The sequence below is a fragment of the Gobius niger genome (genome assembly GCF_951799975.1).
Source record: "Gobius niger genome assembly, chromosome: 15".
Taxonomy (NCBI): Eukaryota; Metazoa; Chordata; class Actinopteri; order Gobiiformes; family Gobiidae; genus Gobius; species Gobius niger.
Genome location: NC_136866.1, coordinates 10214322 through 10241367, shown reverse-complemented (window position 1 = coordinate 10241367; position 27046 = coordinate 10214322). Strand labels below are relative to the sequence as shown.

The following is a 27046-nucleotide window of genomic DNA, read 5'->3' as shown; positions in this document are numbered from 1 at the left end:
ATAAAAAACAATCTTAATATTTTGAGTGAGTTTATTTATTTTTTTACATTTCATATTCCCAGTTATAGTTCAGGCCTACACATTGTGCAAATAAATGCTGCTTTTATATGCACACAAAAAAAAAACATAACTATTATTTTTTATTACTACTACTAGGAAATGGTGTATTCTTGCCAGTAACTTATTATGAAAAAGAAAATTACAACCTGCACAGTTACAAACTAAATGAATGTACCGTAATACTACAGTATTTTGAGTAAATGTATACAATATGTACGTTAACAGATTCACTGTTGTGAAAGATGGGTGCTTTAAGAATCTAGCTCAGCCTCCACAAACAGTCTTCACCTTGTTACAAGCAAAAAGTATATGTATAAAGAATAAGTGCAGACCCCTGATAACATTTACTTTTAAGGTTGTTTGGTCTACAAGGTTTATTGGTCGCCCCAAGCCATTCCCCAAACTCCAGCAGATCATGTCCAAATGATTTGCTTAGGACAAAATTTGGATAACTTCCAAATGTATTCAATGTACCTTCACTGACAATGGAAATAAAACCTATTCTGATTCGGTCCCACAAGTCCCACATGTTTCCAAATTAATGTAGAAATGTAGCAACAGCAACATACAGTATGACTGAGACTAATTGAATACAAATAATTTCCTGTGAGTAATGGAAATATCTCTGACTACCTACTTCATTCTGGTTTGATTTTGGGCAGATCATACAAGTACTATGATAGTCTACAAAGCCAACAGGGAGAGTCAAGAACTTCACGACAGAATAGAGGTGACCAAAAATGTGTTATCATATCACTTTATTGTATCTTTACAATATTATGCAATGTTTTAACAATGTAATTTTCACAGTAAATCAGGCAGTGATTGTTTTTTGTATCTACAGAAGCTTATGGTACATTGTTTTAGTGTGGGACGCAGCACATTGTGTCAAGTGTCCAAAGTCAAACAGGTTTTTGAAATAAAATACCAAACATCTCTTATTTAGATTTTTACAGTCAGTGCTACCACAAACTGATAAACCTGTACCGTGGTTCACTTATAATTGCTACAAACAGACCATAACTGAATATGACAATAAAAGGAAAAGGGCTGCACTATATATATATCGTCAAATAATTATAGCAATACTAGGTGTTGCAATATCACAAGAAGACACAAAATAGTGAGGTCACAGAAGTCCTCCATCTTACAGAGATTGACACACTTTTTGCTAACACAGACTGAAACAAGAAACGCAAGGTAAATGTGCAAAAGTTCAGCATTAGTCATAGTTTTCCAAATTTACTAAACTTTTTGACTTGTTTTGGGAATGGTCTCATGTAGTGTATTTGTGTCTAATTGTAGTCAATTAGAAACATGAAGAAACAAATTGCTTTTGTATTAATAACATCATAATATTGAAGACTAATATCGCTTTTTTTTACTCGCATTGTGCAGCCCTAAAAAGGTGTGATACATGTGGCGTTTTTAAGATCTTGCAAAAGTCACTTCCTAACTGCCATGGGGATAACTTATCAATGCACAGATAAAACAATACCCAAACAACAACAACAGAAAAATGAAAAAATAAAAGTTGAATGAAAGAATAATCAATATAAATACAATATACAAGATAATAATCCTCTGTCTCTTCACCATAGGGCATAAATCTCACTCTCGCAACTATACACATATAACCTCACACATACCGTATGCACAAAATACATGCTTAACCAGGTTTCTCGCCTGATTCAGCAAAGGGCGCTCGAAAGTCAGTGAACATTACGTCACTTGGTCTTAAGCCAGATGAGATGCTCTCGGAGGGACAAGACATGCGTGAGTGTGTGAGAGCCAGTGGGGTTTGCAGTAAGAGGAGGGGGTGACGATTGGGACGGGGCAGAATTAGTCTCTTTCACTCTCTGGGGCGCAATAGATGTAGCTGCAGCCTTTCTCACTGTCTCTCCTTCCCCACTCACGTCATCCTGGTCCAAACAGTATGTTGCCCAGGCACAAGTCTTGCATCTTCAGCTGCAACAGACACACAAGGAAATATATTATTCAATGAAACATCTCATATTGTTTTTCTGTTTTTGTTTTTTAGAGTTTAGTATATCAAAAGAAGCAAAACACGGTTTACTTTCATGTCTATCCTGTTTCAGTCCAGTAAAAAGATTGGTAACTACTCATTAAGTCTTCCTATTCAGTTCCATTTGCTGTAAAGGTTGTTGTTTTTTTTCACTAGATAACATAAGCTTTTTAAAGTGGTCCTTTATATCAAATAGATGTCTACATTACAGTTATTAGTCGAAACAAGAGAAAAGTTAAGGTAAGAGTTCTTTGAGGCTTTGTAATTTAATCTAACAAATGTGTACACCGACATGCTTTCTTGACTCCATACTGAAAAGGAAAACGGGAGGAGGCAGAGGAGGAACCATAATCAGTCTTTCAGCACAAGTTCATCTGCCCCTCACACACACCGCTTCCTTTTAAGACTTGCGGCCTACAAAGAAGGGGTCAACGGCGGCATTCCTGCTTTGATATCAAAGGTCCCCTAGTTACTCTAGTCTGAACAAAAGCTTTTTCATCTGGTCAGTGGGTAAATCCCCTCCCCTACTCCCCTAATAAAACCAGGGCCCATTGATGTTTCAAAAAAGCTACTATGAGAAGATTGCTTGATAGGCCAACAAAGGAATTTTACAAAACAGCTACCTTGGTTCTCACACTAAAATGCATGTAGCCTCACCTGCTCACGATGCTGCAGTGATCTCTGTGGAGACAGGTTCGATTTCCTTGACAGCCTCCTCGATCACCTCGATCACCTGGGCCATAACCTCAGCACATTTCCCCGATGCCTTTTCTGCCTCTGGTTGACTGTCTGTTGCTGCTTCAGCTTCTTGGGTTTCCTCGGTCACAGTAGACAAACGCTCAGACACTTGTTCGATAGTTTCACCGTTTGTCTTGATTTCTTCTTGACCTGGAGCGTCTACAGGGCCATTGCTGTCAAACTCAACAGCAGCTTCTTCTTCTACTGTTGGTTCTTCAAGGACTTGTGCCGTCTGGAGGACCACCTGGACTGGAACGTGGAGCTCTACGGATTTCTCTTCGGCAACTGCATCCTCAGTGCTGTGTTCTGGTTCATCTTTCTGGCTTTCTTTCTTAACCTCCTCACTTACTGTAACCTCTTCATCTTCCTTTAACTCTTGCTTAACTTCCACTTCAGATCCATTAATGCTGCTTGTGACTTCAATGGGAATTGCGTCGGTGACCTCCATGGCCACATGAAGAGCTTTTGGTGCAGATTTTTCACAAACAATGGCAATGGGGGTGTCAGTGATTACTGGAGTTTCTGACTCGATCGCAACCTCTTTCTCAATTGTTGCAATGGCCTGGTCAGGGGTTGGTGCAGTTGACACTGGGGTGCTGGGATTTTCAGGTTCAGGGGCATCTTCTGAAACTTTGTCCATAGCCTCTTGGATGACATTCTTGGCAATTACCATGCTTTGTGACTCAATTTCCCCTTCTGTGTCTTTCTCGCTGGCCTGCTCCACTGCAACACTTATTTCAGATTCAACAACTTCATCGACAACTACTTCAGTGACAGACACATTTTCAACGATGATAGGCTCAGTGGTGGAAATGTCTTCAGATTCAGTGCTGCTTGGGGCAACAAGGACAACTGTTTCTGTGATTACAGGAACAACTTCACTGGGCAGGACTACAGGGATTTCTGGCTCGGTTTCTTTTGTGGTGGTCATAGTGCTGTCGCATATGGTGGAGGTGATCTCTTTTGTCACGCATTGGACTATCTCTTCAATTGCTGTGTTTTCTTCAGTGGCAACATGGTGTTCCATGTCCATTTTTACTTCCTTGGTCTCTAGAGTTGGTTCACAGACTTCAACACTTTGGATGCACACAGCAGCTTCAGATTTTGCAACAATGGCATTGATGACAACAGCTTTAGGTGAGTTCCCGCCAACAGTAGGAGGCTGAATAACTTCAGATCCTTCCAGTTCAGTGCTGATGATGCCAATTTTCTCTACTTGTGGTTCAACACTTTCTGTAGCAACTTGAATTTCAGCAATGCTATTTGGAGTTTTTTCAACTAAGGGTCCAAGTTCAGTGGTATCAACCTGGTGTATTTGTGCTTCAAGGACAAGATCTTCAGACATGGTGGCTTCTTCGCTGTTGGCTGGCTTTTCCTCAATTGACACTTCAGTAGCACAGGCATCACGAATTATGGCCATACATTCAGTAATGGGTGACACAGGCTTCTCGAGAGTGACTTTGGCGATCTCTTTGGTTCCTAGACCTGTGCAAATAGCCATTGCTTCCTCGCGGGCATGCACTTCTAGGATGGCATTGGTCTTGGTATCAGCAGTTTCAGTTTGTGGCTCGTATTCAGTTGTTTCAGTTGCGGTTTCTACTGGTACATTTTCAACAATAACAGAAGTCTCGGCAGGGATTTCAGTGTTTTGGGCTTCGATGCCTTGGAGAACCTCCTCAGCATTCCCTCTCTCTGGTCCTTTGGGAAGAGTTTCAGTTTCTGAGGACGTGGCTGGAGCAAGAGGTTTGACTTCAGCGGTGGACAGTCTGCGACCTCTAGGAGTTGGTTTAGGAGACGGAGATTGTTCTTCATCTTCTGCAATGTCAGTATCCACAGACTTTGGAGTGGCAGCGCTCTCTGCCTCCTCTGGGATGTCACTTAGCTGGTCTTGTTTGTCATCTTCAACAGCTGCTGAGATCCAAGATGGGGACCTCTCTTCAGCAGTGTCTTTGGTCTGAACAGCTGCTGGTTCTACAGGTTTCTCTGGTGCAGCCTCAGTGGGCTCATCATATTCAGAAAGAGGGACCACAGCAGGAGTGTCTGAGTCTTCTTCACCAGAGCCGGGTTCTGTGGAACCTTGCTTTTCGGACTTCTTCTTTCGGCGTCCAGGGAAGAACTTTTTCAGAAAGAAGGATGACTCCTCTTTTGGAGCCTCACTGTCAGACAGGACTTGTTCGGGACTCTCTTCAGGCTTTTCTTCACTTTTGGTCTTCTTCAACGAGACCATGCGTTTGAGTGTGTCCCAAGCTGAGGCAGGAGGGCTTACAGGTTCAGGGGAGGAAACAAGTTCACCCTCGTTCTCACTGGTCTGTGAAGTTACAACAGCAACTTCTACTTTGGCCTCTTCTTCCTCCTCTGCTGATACTGTGGCTGGAGGTTCCTCCTCAACCTTTGTTTCATCATCATCAGAGTCAGAGGTTTTGCGTGTCCTCTTCTTAGGTCCACCCATGCACATCAGGGCTTCCCAGGAAACAGACGTGTCCATTTTCTTTTTCTCCTCGGTGCTGCTGGAGAGTTTCTCTGTGGCTTCAGTTTTTGACTCTTCCTCAACGACTTTCTCCTCTTTAGTCTCCTCTTCACCGCTCTTGTCTGCCAACGTAGCACTCTCCGTGGAGGACAGTGTTGCAGACTTGGTAGGTTTCTCAGCTGTGGTCTCATCGTCACTCTCAGAGGGTCTCTTCACGCGCCTTTTGGGTGTCACCAGTTTCTTGAAGGATGACCAGGCAATTATCCCCTCCTTTTTCTTTTCCCCATCAGAGGTGACTTCACCTTCGGTCTCCTGGCTGGATTCTTTCTCTGTGACCTCAACAGTGATCACATGCTCTCCGGACTCTTCTGGAGATGAGGGGCCACTCTCGGCTTTAGGAGCCTCTGCAGATTCAGTAGACCCTAACTGCAGTTGTCCAGCCTGCTCCACAGACTCTGTCTGCTTGGTCTCAGCATCCTTCTTGGCCTTTTGTTTTTTAGTTGACAGCTTCTTCAGGCCAGCTCCAGTAAACAGCTTTTTGAGAGGGCTTCCATGTGGTTTTACCTTCTCTTGGGAGGAAAGCAGTTCGGCCTCTGAGGACACCTCAATTGCAGCTTTCTCCTCGTCCTGTTTGGGCTCATCAGTAGCATCAGTTTCAGGAGCAGACGCGTCAGCAGTGACCTCTCCCCCTGCAGCTGCCTCAGATGTGGCTTCTTCTGGGGTCAGTTCCTTAGCCTCCTCAGGGGTAGCCTCATCCTTCGGTTTGTCCTCATCTGAAGTTGGTGCTGCCTCCTCTTTAACCTCTGATTTAGCTTCTTCTTCTGATGCTTCTTCCTTTGTTTCAGCTTCCACCTCTTCAGCAGCAGCCTCAGTATCCTCTGCTTTTGGAGTCTCCTCTTTAACTTCTTCCTCCTCCTTTGTCTTCTTGATGCTAGCTTTCTTTCTTAGGTTAGAGAAGAGTCCACCACTGAAGATCTTTCTAAATGGAGAGATAACCTCTTGAGCTGGGGTGGACTCTTCCTCCTTCTCAGTTTTTTCCTCTTTGGGTGCCTCTTCTGTGGCCTCTCCTCCAGCTGGTTCAATTTCCCCCTCAGTATTTTCGGTCTTTTTGGCGTCTTTACTGACCTCAGCATCAGCAGTGGTATCAGCCTCTTTCTCTTCAACTGTGCTCTTCTCCTCCACAGTGGCCGCCTCCTCCTCTTTTACGACCTCATCCACAACTGTGTCTCCATCTTTGTCCTTGATGGTCAGTAGTTTAACTGGGTCTTTCTCCTCGCTCTTGTCTTTCTTCAGTGTGAACTTAAAACCGACAAAACGGAAAATCTTCTTGAAGCCCACTTCGTTTGCATCTTCGGGTTTCTCCTCTGCTGCTTTCTCTTCAACGGGTGAGATGTCATTGGCATCAGCTGGCTCTTTCTCTACTTTCTCTCCATTTATTTGAGGAGCCACTTCGTCTTGAATAGTCTCCATCGTTTCTGGGGCCTCCTCCTTCTGAGCTACAGATACACCATCGGGCTGGCCCACTGCAACAAAAAGAAATGCAAACATTTGGTTAGTTCACTATAACTGTATCTAAGGGCACACATAAAACTAGAAATAAATTAAATTGTCAACAAGTACACAGACTAAAAATACCCCTTGCTTACTGGCAGTTGGATTACTTTAGTGAGTTATGTTCACAAATCAGTGCACGATAGCCGTATGCCTATACAAACTGTTCAGATAAAGGTTGAAGACAATTTTGAGACAGAGAGCATGCCTGTCTGCCATGTCTATCTGTGTTTTGATAGGGGAGATGCATGGGGTAATGACCTGAAGCATCTGAGACCTTTCTTTCTTTTTCTTCTTCTCACATCTCACTAACGTCTGGAAATCCTCACATCTGATACCCCTGCACTTTCAATAGGGACTGCCAGCACTTAATGCCCAACTATCACCTTACCTGATTACACCCACTAAAAACACCAAGAGCCCATTGCACAGGGAGGAAACTAAGCTCTAAACTTTGTCATTAGTGAAGAAAGAATAAAGGAAAATGCTTTACTCCCAGACCATTGTAAAACACCAACAAAAAAACCTTTTGAGAAAAATAGCAGAGATTTTATCCTACACAAAAATGCAAAACCCAAAGTCTATCCACATACTTTTATTTAATTACAGACATGAAGCTCCACTTAGACGAACCACAGTCCTACATTTCAAACATCCAAACATAAGGAATGATTTTGAAAGTCTGACACTTGGGGGGAAAAAAGTGTTAAAGCATTAACAATGTTGACTGCTGTACCAGACTCCTTGGCATGGGCACACCCATATCTTATGGATTGAGGAATCTAAGCTGTGATGGCACCTCCTTATTTGGGGAGAATTATTTTAGGATGCACTAAAAACCCAAGGGAATATCGAATATTTACTGTTTATGAATGTCAACTGTCAACGCTGTTCAGTTGAAGCTAAATAACACAGGCTTTTACTTAAACTTACAAAAAAAGTCACAATCCCCTTGACCCAAATTCCACCACAGCAGGATGGATGGGGACTACCCCCCTTTCCAAGACACACATGCATACAAACACAATAGGCTTCTTACCCTCTTTGGCCTCCCAAAATAAAAGACGGGGGGTGGTCAACTTTTCTATTATCAAGAAACCATGCAGGCTAGAGGAAGTTTGCCATTTGGAGCAATAGCAGGCTTAAATGAACCAATGTAAACATGAATCAGGGCTGACCAATTAAAAAACAGTTTCTTACAATAGTGTGTCTTAGTCACATAGGTGACACCACTCAAGCATGAACTCGACATTTTCAAACCCTTGTGTTAGGGAGAGGTCTATGTGTACCAACGTGGATAGTAAACCAGGAACCATGTTGGTTTAACAGACTACTGGAACCCCTCTGCTCTTTTTGATCTTTGTTTTCCGGCCTAACTTTTTTACAGGCACACACAACTGTTAACTGATTCGTTTTGGGGGGAAGAGGGGAAGGAGTAGACTAAATGCAAAAGGGGAAGAAGGGGGAGGTGGAGGGCGAGTGTTTTGAATAACGACTGTACTGGCAAGAATGTGTGTGAGGGGAGTGAGACAGCAGGGTGCTGTGGATTGAGGGGTGGGGTGGGGGTTATGTCCCATGGCTGAAGCCCAAATCACCTTAGGAGGGTGTTGTATACTAAACATACAAATACAATACTAACTGGGACAATACTTCTTTCTCGACTGGAATCTGAATTTGTTTACATGCAGTTAGCAGATACCCATTTTCAAAAATAAACTGCAATTTAATTGTTACTTTCAATCATCAATGACAACAGACAACAAAAAGTACCACCAGGCCTAGATCAAGATCAAATCACGACTAAACCAGGTCTAAACTGGGCTATTTTGTGTCTAAACTGGGTGTAAACCATGATGAAGAAAACATACACGCACATAACATCAATACATTTCTCAAGCAAGTAAAATAAATAACGTCTAAAATTGCAGATGACCCTGAGTACCACCTGAAAAAGCCCAATTACATGTACCTTAAATTGATAAACACTGGGCTCGCTCAACAACATTACAGTACTGTGGTGTAGCAAGGATCTCAATAGCTCCATGATAAAAGGTGTGGTCAGAGGGAGCACTCAACTGTCTCTCCGGGGGATCCAAGCATCAGTCACACCCAAAGTCCTATAATGGTTGTATCATTTTGCTTTAGCTTTCAAAAAACCACAAACAACCTTTGCGTTACACCTGTGCCCTTTGCTTTTCCACAAAACCCGACGAGATGCCGAACTTTGCGTCGCTTGTACATGACAAAAAGCATCACACTTTCAACTTTCCCAAACCTTATGACTTGTAATTAATTCCATATGCCCATCCTGCTCCAACGCAGTCCGCTAAAGTGAATAACCCGCTGGGAATTAAGAGGGCTAACCTAATCTAATGAATACTTCACATGACAAGATGCAGTGGATGGCTGGCTCCGATTGTGACACGGGCTAAAAGAGAGCTTTGAAAAGAGTCTCTCAAATTCAAGACTTGTACAGTGGGTGCATTTATACCAGAGGGGCAGCTGTTGCTTTGTCAGAGCACCAAAACTTAGTGTCTTTAAGTGACGTTTGGTTGAATACATCAGTGGGAGCATTCATTGCATATGGTACCATGGAGGAAAGGGCTAGAAGTAGAGAAAAGAAGAGGGGATGCTATGAGGCAAACTAAAGCCAGTGCAATTGTAAAGTCACTTGTAATATGCCATAACGAAGAAAGAAAGTACATATACATTCCAGATGTTTACAACTGGATCTCCAAATGGGACAGCTGAACTTACTCATCCATGCCGGGACAGTGCAGAGTAACCACACCCTCAGGACAACAATGCCTTTGGCTAAACCCCATCCATCCTGTAACTAGAGCTGCACATACTTCTGCTACATATACAGTTACCAATGATGACAATATACAAAGGAACTGGAAAAGGGCATGTGTTACCTGTTAAAGTTATTGTTCCAAGCATTTGTAAAAGTCCAAAATCACTTTCTGTGAAAATATGTCAGGAAAAAAATTCAACTTCAAAAACTGTGAGAAAAAACAACAACGGTTAGATTTAGCAAAATTCGCCCGTAGTAATTTCTCTTCAAACTTGGTTCAGTCGCTTCACTCTACAGAGGGCTGAGCTGTGTCTCCAGTTGCTGCGTCCCGGTCGGTATGTGGGGAAAAGAGTGCTCCACACTGATTTCAACAGACTGACACACATGTCATGTTTGGGACCACCCCCCGCCTCCCTCCCTCTCCTCCTCCTCCTCCCTCCGTCCCGCTCCTTTCTTCAGCTGTTCTGAATGAGCTCCCCCCCCGCCTCCCCTCACCACCCTCACCACCCACACGCCCCATCCCCTCCACCTACTCCCAAGAACGGAAGTTTGTGATCACTTCTTACCTTAGTCACAGACCAAAAAATGTTACAATCCTTTTTTTTTCTTTTGCAATTGATATTTCAAAGACAATTAATAAGCAATAAGACTATTAAGGCCATTTAAACTGTACACATTACACATTCACACATACAAACTACCTTTTCACAGCTACTGCCGCTGCCCATCAAGAACAAAAGATCTTTTCAACTCATGATAATATTTTCCACCATGTTAAAAACCCTATCAATCCCGGGCAGATCCTCTTCCTGTATACGTCTCTGCAAACCTATTCATATGCAATGTCATCCTCGCTCCCTTCTCCACAAAAGACAAACGACTGACTGGAACCAAAGCATCTCCAACCCCCTCCCACACTGAAGGGGTGACCGCAAGCCCCCAGTATCACCGTAATCTCATAACCACTGTCACCAGTTTTTAAGAGGCTCGCTGACGGAGACGACGCAGGGGGCAGACGTTTTTGTTTCGAAACCCATTGTGTATCCACTGCCTTACTGTAACATAATAGGTTCATTTGGGGTAAACGGCAAATGTTTTTCTAAGCTTCTCGTTGCAACAATTTTACACAATGCCAGCTGTGTGACCGGGAAAAGCGGTTTGAGCCGACACTTATGGGGAAAGTCCCAATTTTCAGTGACTTCTGAAATTGTTTGATTGTTGTCAAGCATACAACATGAAACCTGTGAGTCTAAGTTAAGATTTGACGTAGGTAAGTGCTTTTGTGTACAAAGTTTACCCATGTTTATCTGGTTCAGACTTACATACCTCACTATACAAACTAATTAACAATCCCAAAACCCTTTCAAAACAAGTCTGGACCCTCCCAGGGCCTGCATCTACTTAAGCTCAAATCCACTACTCAATTACCGAATCCAGACAGGTTTAATTCAATGCGAGGGGGGTCCCGGGACGAGGGGAGGGGGGGAGTCTGGAGGAATGCAGATAAATCCCCAGGTAAATACCGCTATAATCAGATCTGTCACACTTATGCATTGTCCCGCAGGAATGTGTGAATTCTGCGGCACTGCTCCCAGAGGCGTGATAATAACAACAGTGGTCTAAAGGGTGTCTGTCTGTAAGTCCTCTGTATGGATGGGGTTTGGGAAATGGGACAGCACCCTGAAAAGTTAGGTGTTGTAACTGATTTACATGGCGTCTGTTCCTAAATTGAAGTGGCACTAAAGTGAAGGTTATATTAAAAACTTAAACCGATCATTAAAGTAAATGTGTTTGTTTTATAATGTCAAGAAACAATATACAGATATACCTCGCTCAGTGATGTGACAACTGTATCTCAGTTACAATCAGTTTAGCTTTTACTTAGACATAACAACAACAGCAATCCAATAAAACTCCACTGTGAAAGCCATAAGTCACCTTTTGTGTTTGCCATAAAGTTGATCACAGTCATTTAAGAGGCATCCAGTCTTGACGCATACATCAAGCCCGCAGTTATGTCAGTGTCTCACAGGGCTGGTATTTCACTACACAACTCCCCTGCTATCATCTTACACAATAGACACTGTATATGAGCAGTGTATAATGCTGAGTGGACACTGAGTCACTCCGAGGCATTTAAAGTTTGATTGGAGAGCACTTCCGTTTGGCTCGGCCCTTCATCCCGTCCGCTCTCTCTGTGACTCACCCACATCAGTCACATTCCTGGACTTCCATACATACTGACAGATTTTAATTTAGGCAGCCGCACCGCCTTCGGGCAACGTGGGATGTGTGGGAAGAATCTACAGTATAGTGCAGTGGTTAAAGGGTGGAAAATGCCATGTGTTTTTGAAAGAAGACGTACAAAAGCTGGAATTGTAGCAGTAAATACATGAACCAGTGTGAAATAGACGAAATACAAAGCTGAAATTAAATGAAGGATCTTTCCACTAAGGAACATTATTGTTTTTTACTGACTTTTTGGCGTTTAATATAGCATTGTCAAGCAATAATACTTAAAGGTCTTGCATTTGATTTTTTCCATTTACAAACAATGAAAGAGGGAGCGAGTAGATTAAATTATTAGCTGTCATTCCTAACTTTCCTAACGCATTCCAAACACTTCCAAATTCTTCATAGGGATACATTTATAAGCTCTTTTCACAACTTCACTTTTCAGGGTCACTGTCACTGAAATGCTACAAACTTGCCTTCAAGTTCGGTAAGTTGATACAAATGCTTTATAATTCGATGCACAGACTTTTTTCTTCAAAAATTTGAATTTAGAATATACTGAAGGAGGACAATAAGTTCCAGTAATATATATATAAAATCCGGTATAGAGAATGAAAATGTTACGTCACTTCCGCTTAAAAACCGCAAAGGATTATAGGTAGAAGTGGCTAGCGCGCGGACTCAGAAGGCTATCGTCAAGTAAACACGGCGTAAAAGCAGGTATAGAAAGAATGGCTAGAAGTTGTTGTGTTATTAACTGCCATAGCCTTTGATGAAAAAATAAATCTATATGACTCAGATCACCACAGAACTGAATGCAATTACTCAAAATCAAAGAATGATGCTACTGAAAAACTAAAACAATAGTTATTGGAAAGCCTCCTCTGAAGCTCAGGTTGAGGGTTGAAATTATCTGAAAAGGTCTGGATCTGTCTGGACTACAGAAATGATAATGATATAAAACTCAGTACTAACTTTATAACATGGTTAAAGGCTCAAAAGGCTTGCATATGTTTTGATTCCTTCATCGGACATGAACAATACGCCATGCACATTCAGCAAAAGCAAACTTTCAAACGTGAAATGTATTCCTTATGCAACAAATCACCTTCCCTGATCCAAACAAATGTGTCCAAACTAGACAAAAGTTGGGAAGTAACCATCCTGAGGCTGAGAGGACTGACGCAAACCTCTATCTGATCAATGCTGAAAAACGTGCTGGCGTTCAGGAATGTAAAGGAGGGGTCCCGTCCTGACTGAGTGCGATGGGTGAAGGGTGCTTTTTTTTACGCCCATACAAAAAGAGCATGACATCATAGGACAGCCGGAGTCTGGCCGCCTCCTTCCTAAAGAATTCCAAGAACAAGATTTCGGACCATGTCGGGATAATTGGAGGAAAGGGAAACTTTGCTGTGTGTGAATTTAAAGTAAGATCAGAGAGTTTTGATCAATGGACCTCTTGAAAGTGTCCAGTGGTGCAATGCCACTCCACTGTCCCATCTGAGACCCACTTAAGCCCCTGCAAGTCTGCAGTAGGGGCTGCCAGGACGGGATAAGAATGTAAAGCAGGATATACAGTCTCTTGTTGACATCACTGCTTCCTCTTCCTTTTCCCATTTCCTCAAACGTGCAATGTTTTGAGTTTGTCCTGTACTCAACAAATTTCCGTAAATGTGTGATTCAGCCAGATAAAAGTAGTGACGCATCTCTTTCTAATGTTTTAGCGTTTTGAGAAGAGGATGGATTGATTATGTTTAGAGCTCAAACACGCTTGAATTGTTCTGTTTTTTAAATAGTGGCAGTGTGAATTTGATAACATATTTTAATTTAGTTTTAGCCTTTGACTTTTGACAAAAACATTTTTATTTATAATATGTATTATAATCATAATTTATCAAGGTCCTCTGCTTTATGGAGCTTCTAAAGGCCAGACCTGATTGATTGACCAGACTGATTATTGGACAACAATATAGCATAAGGCTTAACCTCTTAACCCCCGCCTTAACCAAGTGCATTTTCTCCAGTTCAGCTTTACCCAAATCTAAAAGGTTGCAGCCTATAGGCCAGAGTAATACCTCATTTGAAAGCTAAGACCTACACGTTGTGTCTGGTTGTTTTTTTTCACACATTTTCATGACATTTTTGTGAAAAACTATAATGCTCACAGAAAAGACAAAGCGAGAGAGGGATATTGTACATCCAATTACACAATGGAGATCCATTTTTTCACTCAAACTTGGCTGTAACTGCTGTTCAAGTGGCGCTAGCCGGCAGTTAGCTTTACCCGTTAACCTGTTAGGTTCTTCTTCGTGATTCCATTAGTGTGTATTGGTGGCTCTGACCCGGAGCAGGGAAAGTTGCAATTGTAGTTTTCTGGCCAGAGACACCGGGGGAGAAGAAAGACCCCCCAATCATTCATTAACACTTGTATTAACCCCAGAGGAACTACGAAGGATTTATTAAGGTAAACAAGTTACTGTTTTAAGAGGTTAAAAGCTACAAAAAACAACAACTTTATGGCAAACAGGTGCTTTAAAAATAACATAGATTTGATCAACCATGTTCTGTCAACAGAACATTTGAGCTATTTGACCAAAGAAAATCCACATAGCTGTGATAGCTGTGAGTTGCCATCTGTTGTACTTGCCTTTACTTTGCATTCCACAGATATTTCAGGGAACAATTTGGCATTCCAGTTGGTGTTCCGCATCATGTTGTCTCTGTGTATGAACGGGGCAACACACTCAGCCAGACACTACCAAAAATTTGAATGGGTAGAAAATGGTTTGTCAAATGAATGCCCAGGATTATATATATTTTTTTTAATAAGAAACAAATAATGTGAAATCCTTATCCTCTTCCTGGAAGCAAACCTACTTCTCTTACCTCACCGTTTTTCCCCCCAACTCTGTTTAACATTACAATCTGGCCCCGATCCACAAACCTGCACTTGGTCCAGAGCTCCAACACTGTTCCTTTTTAACAAGCCATTTTATTTCAACTGAGTGTTTCAATCTAATTTAGACACGGCCAAAAAGGAGTTAACATCACCGCGGTTTCCACAACAATGGGGACATGTTTTGATAAAGTTTTGGCCACAGATGCACAACAGTGTGTTATAGTGCAGCACCAGGGTTTGGTCAGGAGTATTTAACTAACAGGAAGTTTTAGCCGATTGTGCATGTGGGTTATGTCATGGTTTAGTCTTTTTTATATTCCCGGTGTGCTCATTTTCAAAGCAGTATTTGCATATCACCTGCCTTTGTCATAACACGTAGTCTTCTGTGCTACATCACATCAAGCCCTAAAGCATTTTACAATAAAGTTAAGACTATTAATTGCTGGTTAAATTTCAACCTTTAGTCAAAATGCTATTGGGGTCCTGTGGAGGAGGGGTGGACCGCATTCCTCTGTCCCATTCTCTCTATCCCACTTGTGGACGGGGGGTGAGGGGCTGGGGGCGAGATTAGGTTCCTTGATGCCGGAGGGGATGACGGGGAGGGTCCTGGGGGGGTCCCACAGCAGGAGCAACCCACAGCAGCAGCCTGGCATAGGACCAGAGTATAGGTTTGGGTGAAAAAAGGTTATATAAAAAAATTAATTAAATGCGCTTATAGCAGGTGAAGCTGGGGAACCGACAAGTTTGGGCAAAAAAGTGGGACAACAGCGACTTTCCCAGAAGGATCTGAATCTGTGATCGACACCACAATTTATGAGCTAAGATCAGGTATGACAGAAATGTTATTGGTATTTGGCAGTGACAGTCAATGCCTTAAGATTGATCTGTATCAAATTTGAACATAGGCTCTTTGTCTGCTGCTGTGAGTCATTTCTTAAAAAGCATTTAGTAGTTGTTGAACTGTCAAAGTCACCAGTTGTTTCTTATGTGCTCAAATACAAAAAAGAGATGTGAGTTTCGTTATCAAAGATTTGATATTCTCTTGGAGCTAACTTAGTAACTATGAACATAGTTGAACATTTATTCTGTAAACAAAACCCAGCCAGTGAGAAAGCCTGAGAAAATGATGAGAACCTCTTGTACAAAGTCGAGCTAAAATAACATCCCAATATCACGAGATGCTAAACAAATTAGTGAATAAAGCACAGGCAGTAACTCAATTACTGAGCGGCCTCTGATAAGTCCAGTCCTGGGCTACGGTAAATACAGTAGGTGTCCTAAATGAACATAGTCACAATTATTCGCAACCTTTGCAATTCATTTTTCAATACATGATGCATGTATGGTTTGTGGTTGTCCTAATTGTTTGATTTACGTGCAGTAGTGAGATCATATCGGCATGAGAGATAGTAATGGGAAACACTCACTGTAATTATTAATGTCAGAAGGAATGTTAGACAAATACAATGTGATTCCTTTTGGGAGCAAACCAACCCGCAGTCTGGCTTGTATTAGGCTGAAGTGGGACTCGCTGGCCCAGAGCACACAGTCTGAGTAAAGGGAGAGGTCCCAAATACAGGGATGATGAATGCTTCTGGCAACGGGACAGTCCCATCCAGTTAACCCCCAACCACATGCACACTCACACACAGGCCGAACACATTCCACTCGTAAAATGTTACACCTGCAACAAAATGTGATAAAGAGGTACAGGCTGCTCAGATACAAGCATATAACTACTACAATCTGTGCCTTCAAACATCTGTGGACCCTGGACTGAAACGCCCCATAAAGCCGCGACGGTTTGTCATGCACAATAATATCCATATTGATTTTGTAGCCATTACGGCCCGACTGCCAAAGGTCCTGAGCTTTAATGCGTGTGTTGTTTTTATCTCCATCGATCAAGTTTAAAACAATGAGTGAATACTTATGTGCTTTCAAGGTACGGCCCCATCGGTTCAGAAAAGCTTTTAGTCAAATGTACAGTATGTGCGCTGGCATTGATTTGGAGAGTTGCACTTGGAACTTTGCAAATTATCTTACACTGTTGCAAAGAACTAAAGAGCAGAACAAAAACATGAGAAAACTGCAGTGTTTGCAGACAGTAATACTATTGTCTGCCTCACACTCTTTACAACGTTTGATATTTTTGAGGTTTTTTAAGCTACTTTCGAATAAAAAGACACATAGAAAATGTTTTGCCTCCTATCAAGCGTAGTTGCATCACAGCTAGAAGGTCCCACGTTCGAGTCCTGGGCTGCGTGGGGCTTTTGTTTGGGTGGGTTGTTGTGGTTATTCCACTTTCAACCTGAAACATGCCCCTCCTGATATGTCACTACAGCAGCAGTGAATGACACCTTAAAAGGGACTATAAGGAGTTTAAAAATGTTAAAATTAAGTATTTTCCTCCCCCTACATGTTCCAGCCATGTCCTAATGTGTAGAATGAGCTCAGACCTGTTCACCACAACTGCCTCTAAAATCCTGTACGGTCACTCAAAAATGTGTCACATTCGGCCCGAATTGCTGTCATGCACGAGCTTAATATAGAAGGTGCAGTTACACATATGGCCTGAGGCGGCAGTAGTGAGTATAAAATGGCGAACTTGCTTCCAGCCCCTTTAACACCTAAATGCGGACTGCTTTAAACCAACAGAACAAGTACTTTTTGTCAAATTACATGATGAAAAAGTCCCACACCCAACAGAAACCTCCCTCATGCTCACATGGACGGGCTATCAATCTGATATGTGCCCTGGCTCTTTAGAAGTTAAATACATAAATACATTTTTCGTTCCATGAAGCTGTCCAAGAGCCAACAACTTGCCAATCTTTCATCTACATATCAAATTTTCTTACAAGCAGATTTACCTCATTGCTGTCATTTTTTTCAATTTTCTTTTTCAAACAAAAACTTCCACAGTAACCAGATAATCTACCTGCTGCTGCCTAATAGAAAATATGTGACTGCTCTCTAACTCTTACCTTACATGAACTTCTCAATTCACTACTTGTATTCATTGAGAAACACTGAAGATAATGTTCCATTTTGATTAAATTTTGCGATATTTAATTAAACTAAACTGTGAGATATGATTTGTGGCTCCATATTTGCTTTTATAAGAGGTCGGACTTTTCCAGAGCCTTAAATGTCTCATTGCTGCGCCGTGTAAAGTCAAATAAAGACTGAAACTTTATATTGAAAGTACAAGTGAAGAAGATGTCTAGTTTCGGTCACAAAGCTCTTTGTCTCCCATGATGCAACGCACATGTTATCTAATAGAGATACAGAGCAGAGCCAGGATGTACTCCACACATCCTGGCCGTATCTTCTGCTCTGTTTGTATCTTCTTCCTTTTCACTCCCACCACAATGCCTTGAAGGTGTTTCACAGTAATGTTACACTTTGTCTTTTTCACAGTTTCTCAGAATAACATCACTTCGGAAACTCAGTGGACGTAAAACAAGAGCATCAAGGTCTCACTTAAAACCTGACATATGGAATATTGTTTTGGTTTGATGAAACTTTTGGTTTCACACCATGTCCGGACTATGACTATATTTGTCGTCATGACAACCTTGCTTTGAATGAGGGAGGTCGTCAAACATCAAAGCTATGAAAAATCCATAGCCAAATGATTGCATTGCATGGGACAAAGACCCCAAATCTCCAAAACCATATGCACTGCCTGACCAAAAAAAAGTGACCTCCTGGATTTAACCTCTTAACTTAACACTATTTCATCGCTTTTTGTCCCACATTTTTGTCAACTTTTCATTGCTTTTTTGGGGACTGCTGCAGATGGTCAGGTCTAGATTCAGCAACACTATGTGCCCAAAGAATGAGATCAGCTAAACGACCTGAACATCCTGAATGACCAGGTTATTCCATCAGTGGATTTCTTCTTCCCTGATGACACGGGCTTAGTCCAACATGACAATGCCAGGATTCATTAGGCTCATATTGTGAAAGAGCGCATGAGACATTGGCCCCCACAGAGTCCAGCTCTTAACCCCATTGAGAATCCTTGGGATGTGCTGGAAAAGGCTTTGTGCAGTGATCACACTCTCCCATCATCAATATAAGATCTTGGCAAAAAAACGAATGCAGCACTGGATCTCTTGACATTGTAGAAGCTTATTAAAACAATGCCACAACAAATGCGGTCTAAGTGTGAATTTTTTTTTGTGATAACGTTTTTTGTGTTAGTAGTACTACTGCAAATGCAACTCCTGATAACTGCATTGTGACTTCATTTACCCCTTCACTCTTTTCAAACACAGACGAGCTTCTCCCTCATATATCCAGTCATCTGCTGGCTGTATAGAGTTACTTTAAAAACGTCCAGGATTGCTTCATTAAATGACTTATTAGATGGGCTATGTGAGTGGTATGTGACATATCTGGTTGTTTTAAGTAGTATAAGGTTACTCCTTCCCCGGGGCCATAACGTTATATGAAGTGTGCAGGTTTCTTTGAGCAGGCCCTGGGTCACGGCCTACTAAATATTTAGGGAAGATCAACACACCCTGCAGCCCTTCCAAAATAAACACATGTGTTCAGAGAATTAAAAGCAGCACAGGTTGATGGAGATTGAGGTTCATAATTACACAATAAAAACTATGAATTTGCACCTTTTTTTTTGCTATATTTCAATGTAATTATGTGATATTTAGTCAACTTTGTTTTCAGCACTCTCTCTAAAGTCACTTCTATGTGGTGAAGTGGATTGGCATAGATCTATAAAGCGACCTGGATCTCCCTTCACACTGAGCACAGACAGACAAAGATAAACAGCCTTACCTTGTGCCAGCGATGTAGCAACAACCCCAAAATCCCCCAGACACAAACACACACAAATACAGCTCCCAAAGTCAGACCACACCGGGAGCAGCTAAAGACACAAGACGTCCGTCGGCCAAATAAACTCACCTTCATCCAGAGTGTTGTCCTCCGAGTGTCCGTTCAGGCTGCTCATGCTGGAAATCTGACCGTTTTTCTGCAAAGACTGGAAGAAAGAAGACAGAGGAAAAGATAAGGACACACGTAAAGCAATTCAGTAGATGGTTATCTGAAAACAAATTGTTCTACTGTTGCGAATCTGTGACTAAGAAAACAAATTGTTCTTGTAGTTCTAGTTTAAAATGGACAAAAAAAGATTCCGGAGTTATATAAATGAGCCGGCTAAAAAAGGTTAATTACTTGGAAGAGGCACATTTTCTCCAGTTCATCTTTACTCGGATCTAAAACCTTCTTGACAGGAGCTTACAGCCAAGAGGCCAGTGTAGCACCTCATTTGAAATCCTACAAGATTGATCTAAATTGGGATCTTTGTCCTTGCTTCGTTGTCGTGTTGTCATCACTTTATTTTTCATCAAATTTAAACTACGAGTTTTTGTCACTTTTCCCTGCACTTTCATCGCTATTTTTGGAGATGATGTGCTCAGTTCAGGCGGGGGTTAACAGGTTACCATATTTCCCGGACTATAGTCACACTTTTTTTCATAGTTTGACTGGGGGTGCGACTTATACCCAGGTGCGACTTATATATCAAAATAAATAATTTCACGTTTGTTATTTTCACTTACTGTACCACTGAAAATTTAAAAACAGTAACGTTTGGAGTGAGCCATTAAACTTATGAGGGACTGGCGAAAAGTGGAGGTCACTCTTACTGCAATGAAGAAAGCAAAAAAAGATAATGGCAGGCTAAAAGCTAAATGGCCACAGCTGGAGGAAGGAGTTCACAAATGGGTGCCAGAACAGCGTGCTGGCGGGAGAGGCTTGTCAACAGTGCAGTTACGCCTCCATGCCCAGGTAGTTGTCAAGGCTGGTGCGACTTATACTCAGGAGAGACTTATATATGTTTTTTTCTTCTTCATTATTTTGGCTGGTGCGACTTAAACTCCGAAGCGACTTATAGTCTAGAAAATACGGTCACTTGCAGCTAACCTTACAATATAAAACAATATGGGATCTTGCATTATCTATAACATGAAATTGCAGCAGAGGTTTTTTCCAACAACTATGACCTCATCACCAAAACTATCCATATCCACGTCAGGTAAAATATTCGTATCTATTGTATATTCATCATTATTGACTTTGATAATTCATGGAGACGACCATCAGAGTTAAACCAAGCAGGACAGGTGAAAGTACTGACCGCTAAAGCAAACCGTTACAGTCACTTCTGCACTGTTTAAACAAGAGCCAGCCCGACTCCGCCACCTTATCTCCACATCTCTGTCCACACATGAGGTTTTTGTTCGGGCAGGGACAAGCTGTGAGTGACAGGGTTACAATGGCAGCCCGGGCCCGTGCATTGTGCCGTCCTGGGGCGGCCAAAGGCAACTAGAGCCTCCCCACAGAGCTGCTAATCTAACTAATGGACACGTCAGGACTGCATTCCCAGCAGCTCCGACTCCTCCAGGAAAAGCTAGGGATGAAACTCAATACAACCGAGGGGAGATTGTGCTTGCCTGTAAAAATGAAAGCGACAAAATGGTGATAAAGGGGGAGATGACTGTCAGGTTAAACGATATAAAAGGGACTGGATCTGATATCTGGGCTAAAGACTCTAGAAGTATTTGTAAACAATCCCTAAATTCTCAAGGCGAGGTTTGACAGTGTTTTCTCAATATGTCAGTCAGATTATGTTTTGTTTGGCAAAAGGCTACGCCAACACATACGTTTTAATGAGGAGCGCAAACAGTCTTTAAACAATGTGATATTATCCCAGCATTTGAGATAAGTATTATTGTAAAAAACAATGCTATAATCCCCAAAGGCTTTTTCAGAAATCAAATAGTTCAGTGCAACTTTAAGTCAAATGTCCTATCTGAATACCTTATTAATCCAAGTTCAGGTGTTAGATGTGTTGAATAAATAAAAATAAATATATGTATCCTCTCCCATGCCCATGTCCCATGCTAAAATGTTTTATGTTTTCATCTACGTCAGAGCCATGTGATTCATCTACACACACTGCATATTTACCAGATGTCGCTTGACACAATCTTGAATTAAATCCCCCCATACTCTTCATAAATAATTCGACTTTTGTAAAGCCATGGGGGACCTGATCGGCTGACCCCGGGCCTGGGCTGATCCCACCCTCCCAAATCAACCACATGACTCGCATTCCCAGAATTCCACACCAAATTCTACCCACCGCCCGACACTTAACTCTCACCTAAACGCTCAACCTTTCGACCGCCCTGTCCCAGAGTTACCTCGTAAACCCTTTCCAAAAGCCCCTGAAAATGCCCCCAGACAACACTGATGTAATGGACCTACAGCAAGTGCAGTAATCTGGACTTAAGAGATGGAAAAGTGGACGGCATCGCACTTGTCTTGGCAAGTCTGACCTTTTTCCAAATAAGGTTTATCAGAGGCTTTTTGGATCACAAAACCAAACCAGAGATGCAAAAAGACTGTTTACACTGGTCCAATACATATGTAGTCAAAATCACAAGAAGATTTGCAAATCATCTTCAAATAGGAACTGTTTTGGGTCCCTCAAGAGACGTTTTAATACATCGAAGGACAGGCCATTTAGTAGTATCACTAGTGTGCAGTTGTGGTAATAATCATCAAAGTATTGCGTGCAGTGGTACAGTATGCTGCAGTAGAGTTGTTTTCAGCAGGTGGGACCATTTTCGATCGGTCGCCCAAATGATGCTTATAAAATATTTGGATTATTTGGGCCTTTTGATCAATAATAAAATAGGTACATTATATGCGGAGGCAAACAATAGGATTATAGGGTTGCAGCTTGTGGATCCCATTGCAACAACTACAGCCGTTGAAGAAGTTGTTGTTAAAGATGAATAAACATTTCAAAGATAATTTAACTCTAAAGAATTTCCTGCTTTTATCGAGGTAGTTTTGATGTAACATTTCTTCCTCAACGACTTCCTCCACAAAACATCTGGAGGGGGCGCCTCAGAATTAATGATTACATTATCCATATTTGCGTTAAAGATATGCGCAAACATTGCATTCATTCCTCATACCATAACTGCACGTAAAGATTAAGAGAGAAGCGGGAATGGCATTATAAAAATCCACACTTTATCATTCGCAGTGAACTGTGACTGAACCAACAGAGGCCGTGTCGCCTCAGTTGACCTAAATTCCCACCGCTTTCTAAAGACGACTCGACTTTCTCTGCCAATGGTGCATACTTTGGATAGACGTTGGTCAAAATGGTCGGCCACAAAGACATACAAACTGGGACGCTCGCTTGACATCTGCTAAACAAAACAACAGCAGATAAACAGACAGGAGACTGCTGTGCGTCGCGTCTGGCTCTTCTTGTAACGTGATCCTACAACTTCATTGTAGTTGTGTAAGAATAGATGTTTGTGTTCGGTGTGGATTTATTGTGTGGGAAGTTACTGGGGATCACCCACGACTTCTCAAGTTCACACATTGAGACTGTCTTCAAATGAGATAGTGTGACTTACGGCCTCATATGCAGAATGAATGTGATTGATGTGATGGAAATTTGAACCCTCTGGTGCTAAATTCTGGCAATGAGGGAAGTGTAATTTTGGAAAAACTGTGATAGCAAATCAAGGTTGGATTTGCAATGTGAGTTGTAAAATTCAAGATTCAGTTCACAAGAAGATTAACCTCTTAACCCCCATCTGAACTGACCACATTTGCGCAAAAAAATGATGAAAAAATGACAAAAAGTGACGGAATCACGGCAACAATACAAGAAAAAATATCAGTTTCAATCAATTTTGTAGCTTTTAAATGAGGCAATACTCTGGCCTAAAGGCTGTACGCTCCAGTCAAGAAGTTTTTAGATTTGTGTAATACCGAACTGGAGAAAGGGAGGTTAAAAAGAGAGAGAAAAGTACTACAGCAACTACTATACGTCTTATTTGCATGTTTTTGGATATTTCTGGATATTTTACTTTCTAAATATCCGTACATCTATATTTGGAAGTCCTGAAAACCGACATATTTTAATGCATCAAACTGGCACATTCAGTTTTTCTCGCTGTTCATCCAACGCCATCCAACTATCCATCAGCATGACGTCTCTGACAGGATTAAAGATATCACTGTGCTGATAACCCCCTGTGACCTATTCCCTTCTTAACAACTTCCATACATCACGCAGTGCTTTTGGCTTTGACTTCTTGTCCTTAAAAGTCTGTTTCTTGTCTCAGTCTCGGGACACTCTCTTCAGTCTCCACTTTGTTTGGTGTGGTCCTCAACACTACCATATGGTTTACACCGTCCGACTCAGCGCATCAGCAAGCACCTAGTAACCTTTCAAATACACCTTTTAAATCAAAGTGCTGCTCCTATACAACTATCTTAATGTAATAGCCTAAGTCCACTTATAAACACTGAAGAGGCTAAACTGCAGCTAAACTATAAATACAGTATTGCCACAAGTTTACAACATAAACTCTCCGGGCCAGCTTAAAAAACGATAAAGTTATGATTCATGAAGCAGTTTTATCACCAATACCTGGAGATTGCCAAAGTGATTACAGAAGTATGGCACAAGAAGCAGAAAAATTGCCCTTTTCCCATGACTTGCAGCTCAACTTCTGCCCCATTAAGCGCTATTTCCTGCAAGGCAACAGCATGGATTTACTGTAATATGCAGTAAATCTAACAGCTAATACTGTTATAGCTGTAAAACGTTCCTCTAGAAAACACAAAATCCCCAACAAATTCTTGTATAATAATTTTACAGTGCCTCTCGAAAGTATTCATACACCTTGAACTTTTGCACATTTTGTCATGTTTACAACGCTAAACATAAAGATTTTATTTCGATTTTTTTACTGAACGTTCACACACAAGTAACAGACAACTGTGAAGTGAAAGCGAAATGATACATGATTCCGTTACTTTTCAAAAAATTGAAAAGTGAAAAGTGGTGTGTGCATAAGTATTCATACAACATTTTCTGAGTGCATTAAATTGCCTTTAGAACATTCCTAATGACTCCAGAATGTTCACTCCTTGGCCTAACCATTAAATAGAGGTCACCTGTGTGTAATCTACTCTCAGTATAATTTCAGCTGTTCTTTTAGGCCCTCAGAGCTGTGGTCGGAGTGTATTGGTCACTAAACAGCATCATGAAGGTCAAGGAGCACCAGAGAGGTCAGGGATGAAGCTGTGGAGAAGTTTAAAGGAGCGTTAAGTTACACAAAGATTTCCCAAGATTTAAACATCTCCCAGAGCACTGTTCAATCCATCATTCAGAAATGGGAAGAGTGTAGCACCACTGCCAACTTACCAAGACACGGTCGCCCATCTAAAATATTAGATCAAACAAGGAGGACACTGGTCAGAAATACAACCAAGTGCCCCAAGATAACTCTGGAGGAGCTGTGAAGTCCTGTCGCTGAGCTGGGGGAATCTGTACATGGGACAACTATAAGTCGTATCTACACAAATCTGGCCTTCATGAATGAGTGGAAGAAGAAAGCCATTATTGAAAGGAGGCCATAAGAAATCCCGTTTGAAGTTTGCTAGAAGTCATATGGAGGACACAGCTCCATGTGGACGAAGGAGCTTTGGTCAGATGAGACAAAAAATTTACTTTTTGGCCCAAATGCAAAACGTTATGTATGGAGCAAACCTGACACTGCTCATCGTCCTGAGTGCACCATCCCCAGTGTCAAATATACGGGGGGGAGCATCATGCTGTGGGGCTGCTTTTCCTCAGCGGGGACTGGGGAGACTGTAAGAATAGTTGGGAACATGGATGGAGCCAAATATGGGGAAATTTTAGAGGAAAACCTGCAGGAGTCAGCAAGAGAACTGAGGCTGGGGCGGAGATTCACCTTCCAGCAGGACAATGACCCTAAACACAACGATAAATCTACAATGGAATGGTCCAATAAAAACATATTAATGTGTTAGAATGGCCCAGTCAAAGTCCTGACCTAAATCCTATTGAAAATCTGTAAAATAATCTGAAAACTGCTGTTCACAAAAGTTCTCCTTCTAATTTGACAGAGCTTGGGTTGTTTTGTAAAGAGGAATGGGCTAAAATGTCAGTCTCTACATGTGCAAATCTTGTAGTCATACCCCGAAAGACTTGCTGCTGTTATTGCAGGAAAAGGGGGTCCCACAAAGTATTCATTCATGCTGTATGAATACTTATGCACGCCCCACTTTTCGGTTTTCTATTTTTTGAAAAATAACGGAATCATGTATCATTTCGCTTTCACTTCACAGTTGTCGGTTACTTGTGTGTGAACGTTCAGTAAAAATATAAAAATAAAATCTTTATGTTTAGGGTTGTAAACATGACAAAATGTGCAAAAGTTCAAGGTGTATGAATACTTTCGAGAGGCACTGTAAGCCATACTACAAACAATCCACCTTTAATAAGAATAATGCTTTTATAATCTGGCATTTATTTGGAGGATATGTTCAGCAGTATGGCTTTAAGTTGTCTTACTAAACCTATTAGCTCATGCTACAAAATAAATGTATCTTTTACTAACTTAAATCCCTCACTTCACGGATTATCGCCGGAGGAGAGATTACATTTTCCCTTTCAGAGTAGTCCAGGTTTTTTTTCCACACGTCTTTTAAGCTTTTATCTTGAAATTTGTCTTTGATTCTTGTTTCATCTTATCTTTCTCCCTGGTTTGGCTGTTGGCTGCACCTTCTGCAGACAGGCGCAGGCTCCGACGCAAAGACGACCCTAAATCACTTGACAAAAGGCAGCAGAGCAGATTTATGTCGCTTAAAGCAAACACGAGACACGAAGAGGAGGAGGAGGGGGTTAATGGAGAAGAAGGGGCAGATGGTAAATTAAGGCCAAAGCCACGTCTAAGGCGCAGACGAAGACGTCGCGGGAAGTGCGTGAACTGTGCTAGGGAGACCTTGGAAAGAAACGTTTAAAAAAAGTACAAATTAATCAAATTTTCAGCTACATTGAAAATAAGATGGAGGCCCAAGTGTATTTCACTTGTGTCACTTTAATTTTATACATGTATGTGCATTCATATATTGTTTCTATTTACCTATTCTCTTGTATAGCACTTTGTGATTTTATCTGTGAAAAGCGCTTCAGAAATTACTTACTTACACACTTACTAACTAATATGGAAAAAATATATTGGTAGTGAAAACCAACTGTTCAAACTAAAAAAAAATACCTGCAACAAATAAAAGGTAAAATGGTAATTGAACGCATTGGGATAGTGATTTTCCATCTCTACTTAAAGGGACTATAGGGAGTTTCAAAATGTTAAAATTAAGTATTTTCCTCCC

The 27046-nt window shown here is 41.5% G+C and overlaps 2 protein-coding genes across 2 annotated transcripts in view; one reads left to right on the top strand and one right to left on the bottom strand.

The window, feature by feature from the left end:
* The window catches only part of syne1a (spectrin repeat containing, nuclear envelope 1a), a 225183-nt gene that overhangs the window by 145058 nt on the left and 53079 nt on the right, over window positions 1-27046 (top strand). The window lies entirely within an intron of this gene.
* Window positions 825-27046, bottom strand: part of akap12b (A kinase (PRKA) anchor protein 12b) — a 42420-nt gene continuing 16198 nt past the window's right edge. Inside the window, exons 2-4 of the mRNA XM_079572184.1 lie at window positions 19709-19784; window positions 2744-6814; window positions 825-2028 (exon numbers count right to left, since the gene is read on the bottom strand). Coding sequence (XP_079428310.1) covers window positions 2748-6814; window positions 19709-19784 — 4143 coding nt within the window. The 3' untranslated portion in view covers window positions 825-2028; window positions 2744-2747. The remainder of the gene's footprint in view (window positions 2029-2743; window positions 6815-19708; window positions 19785-27046) is intronic.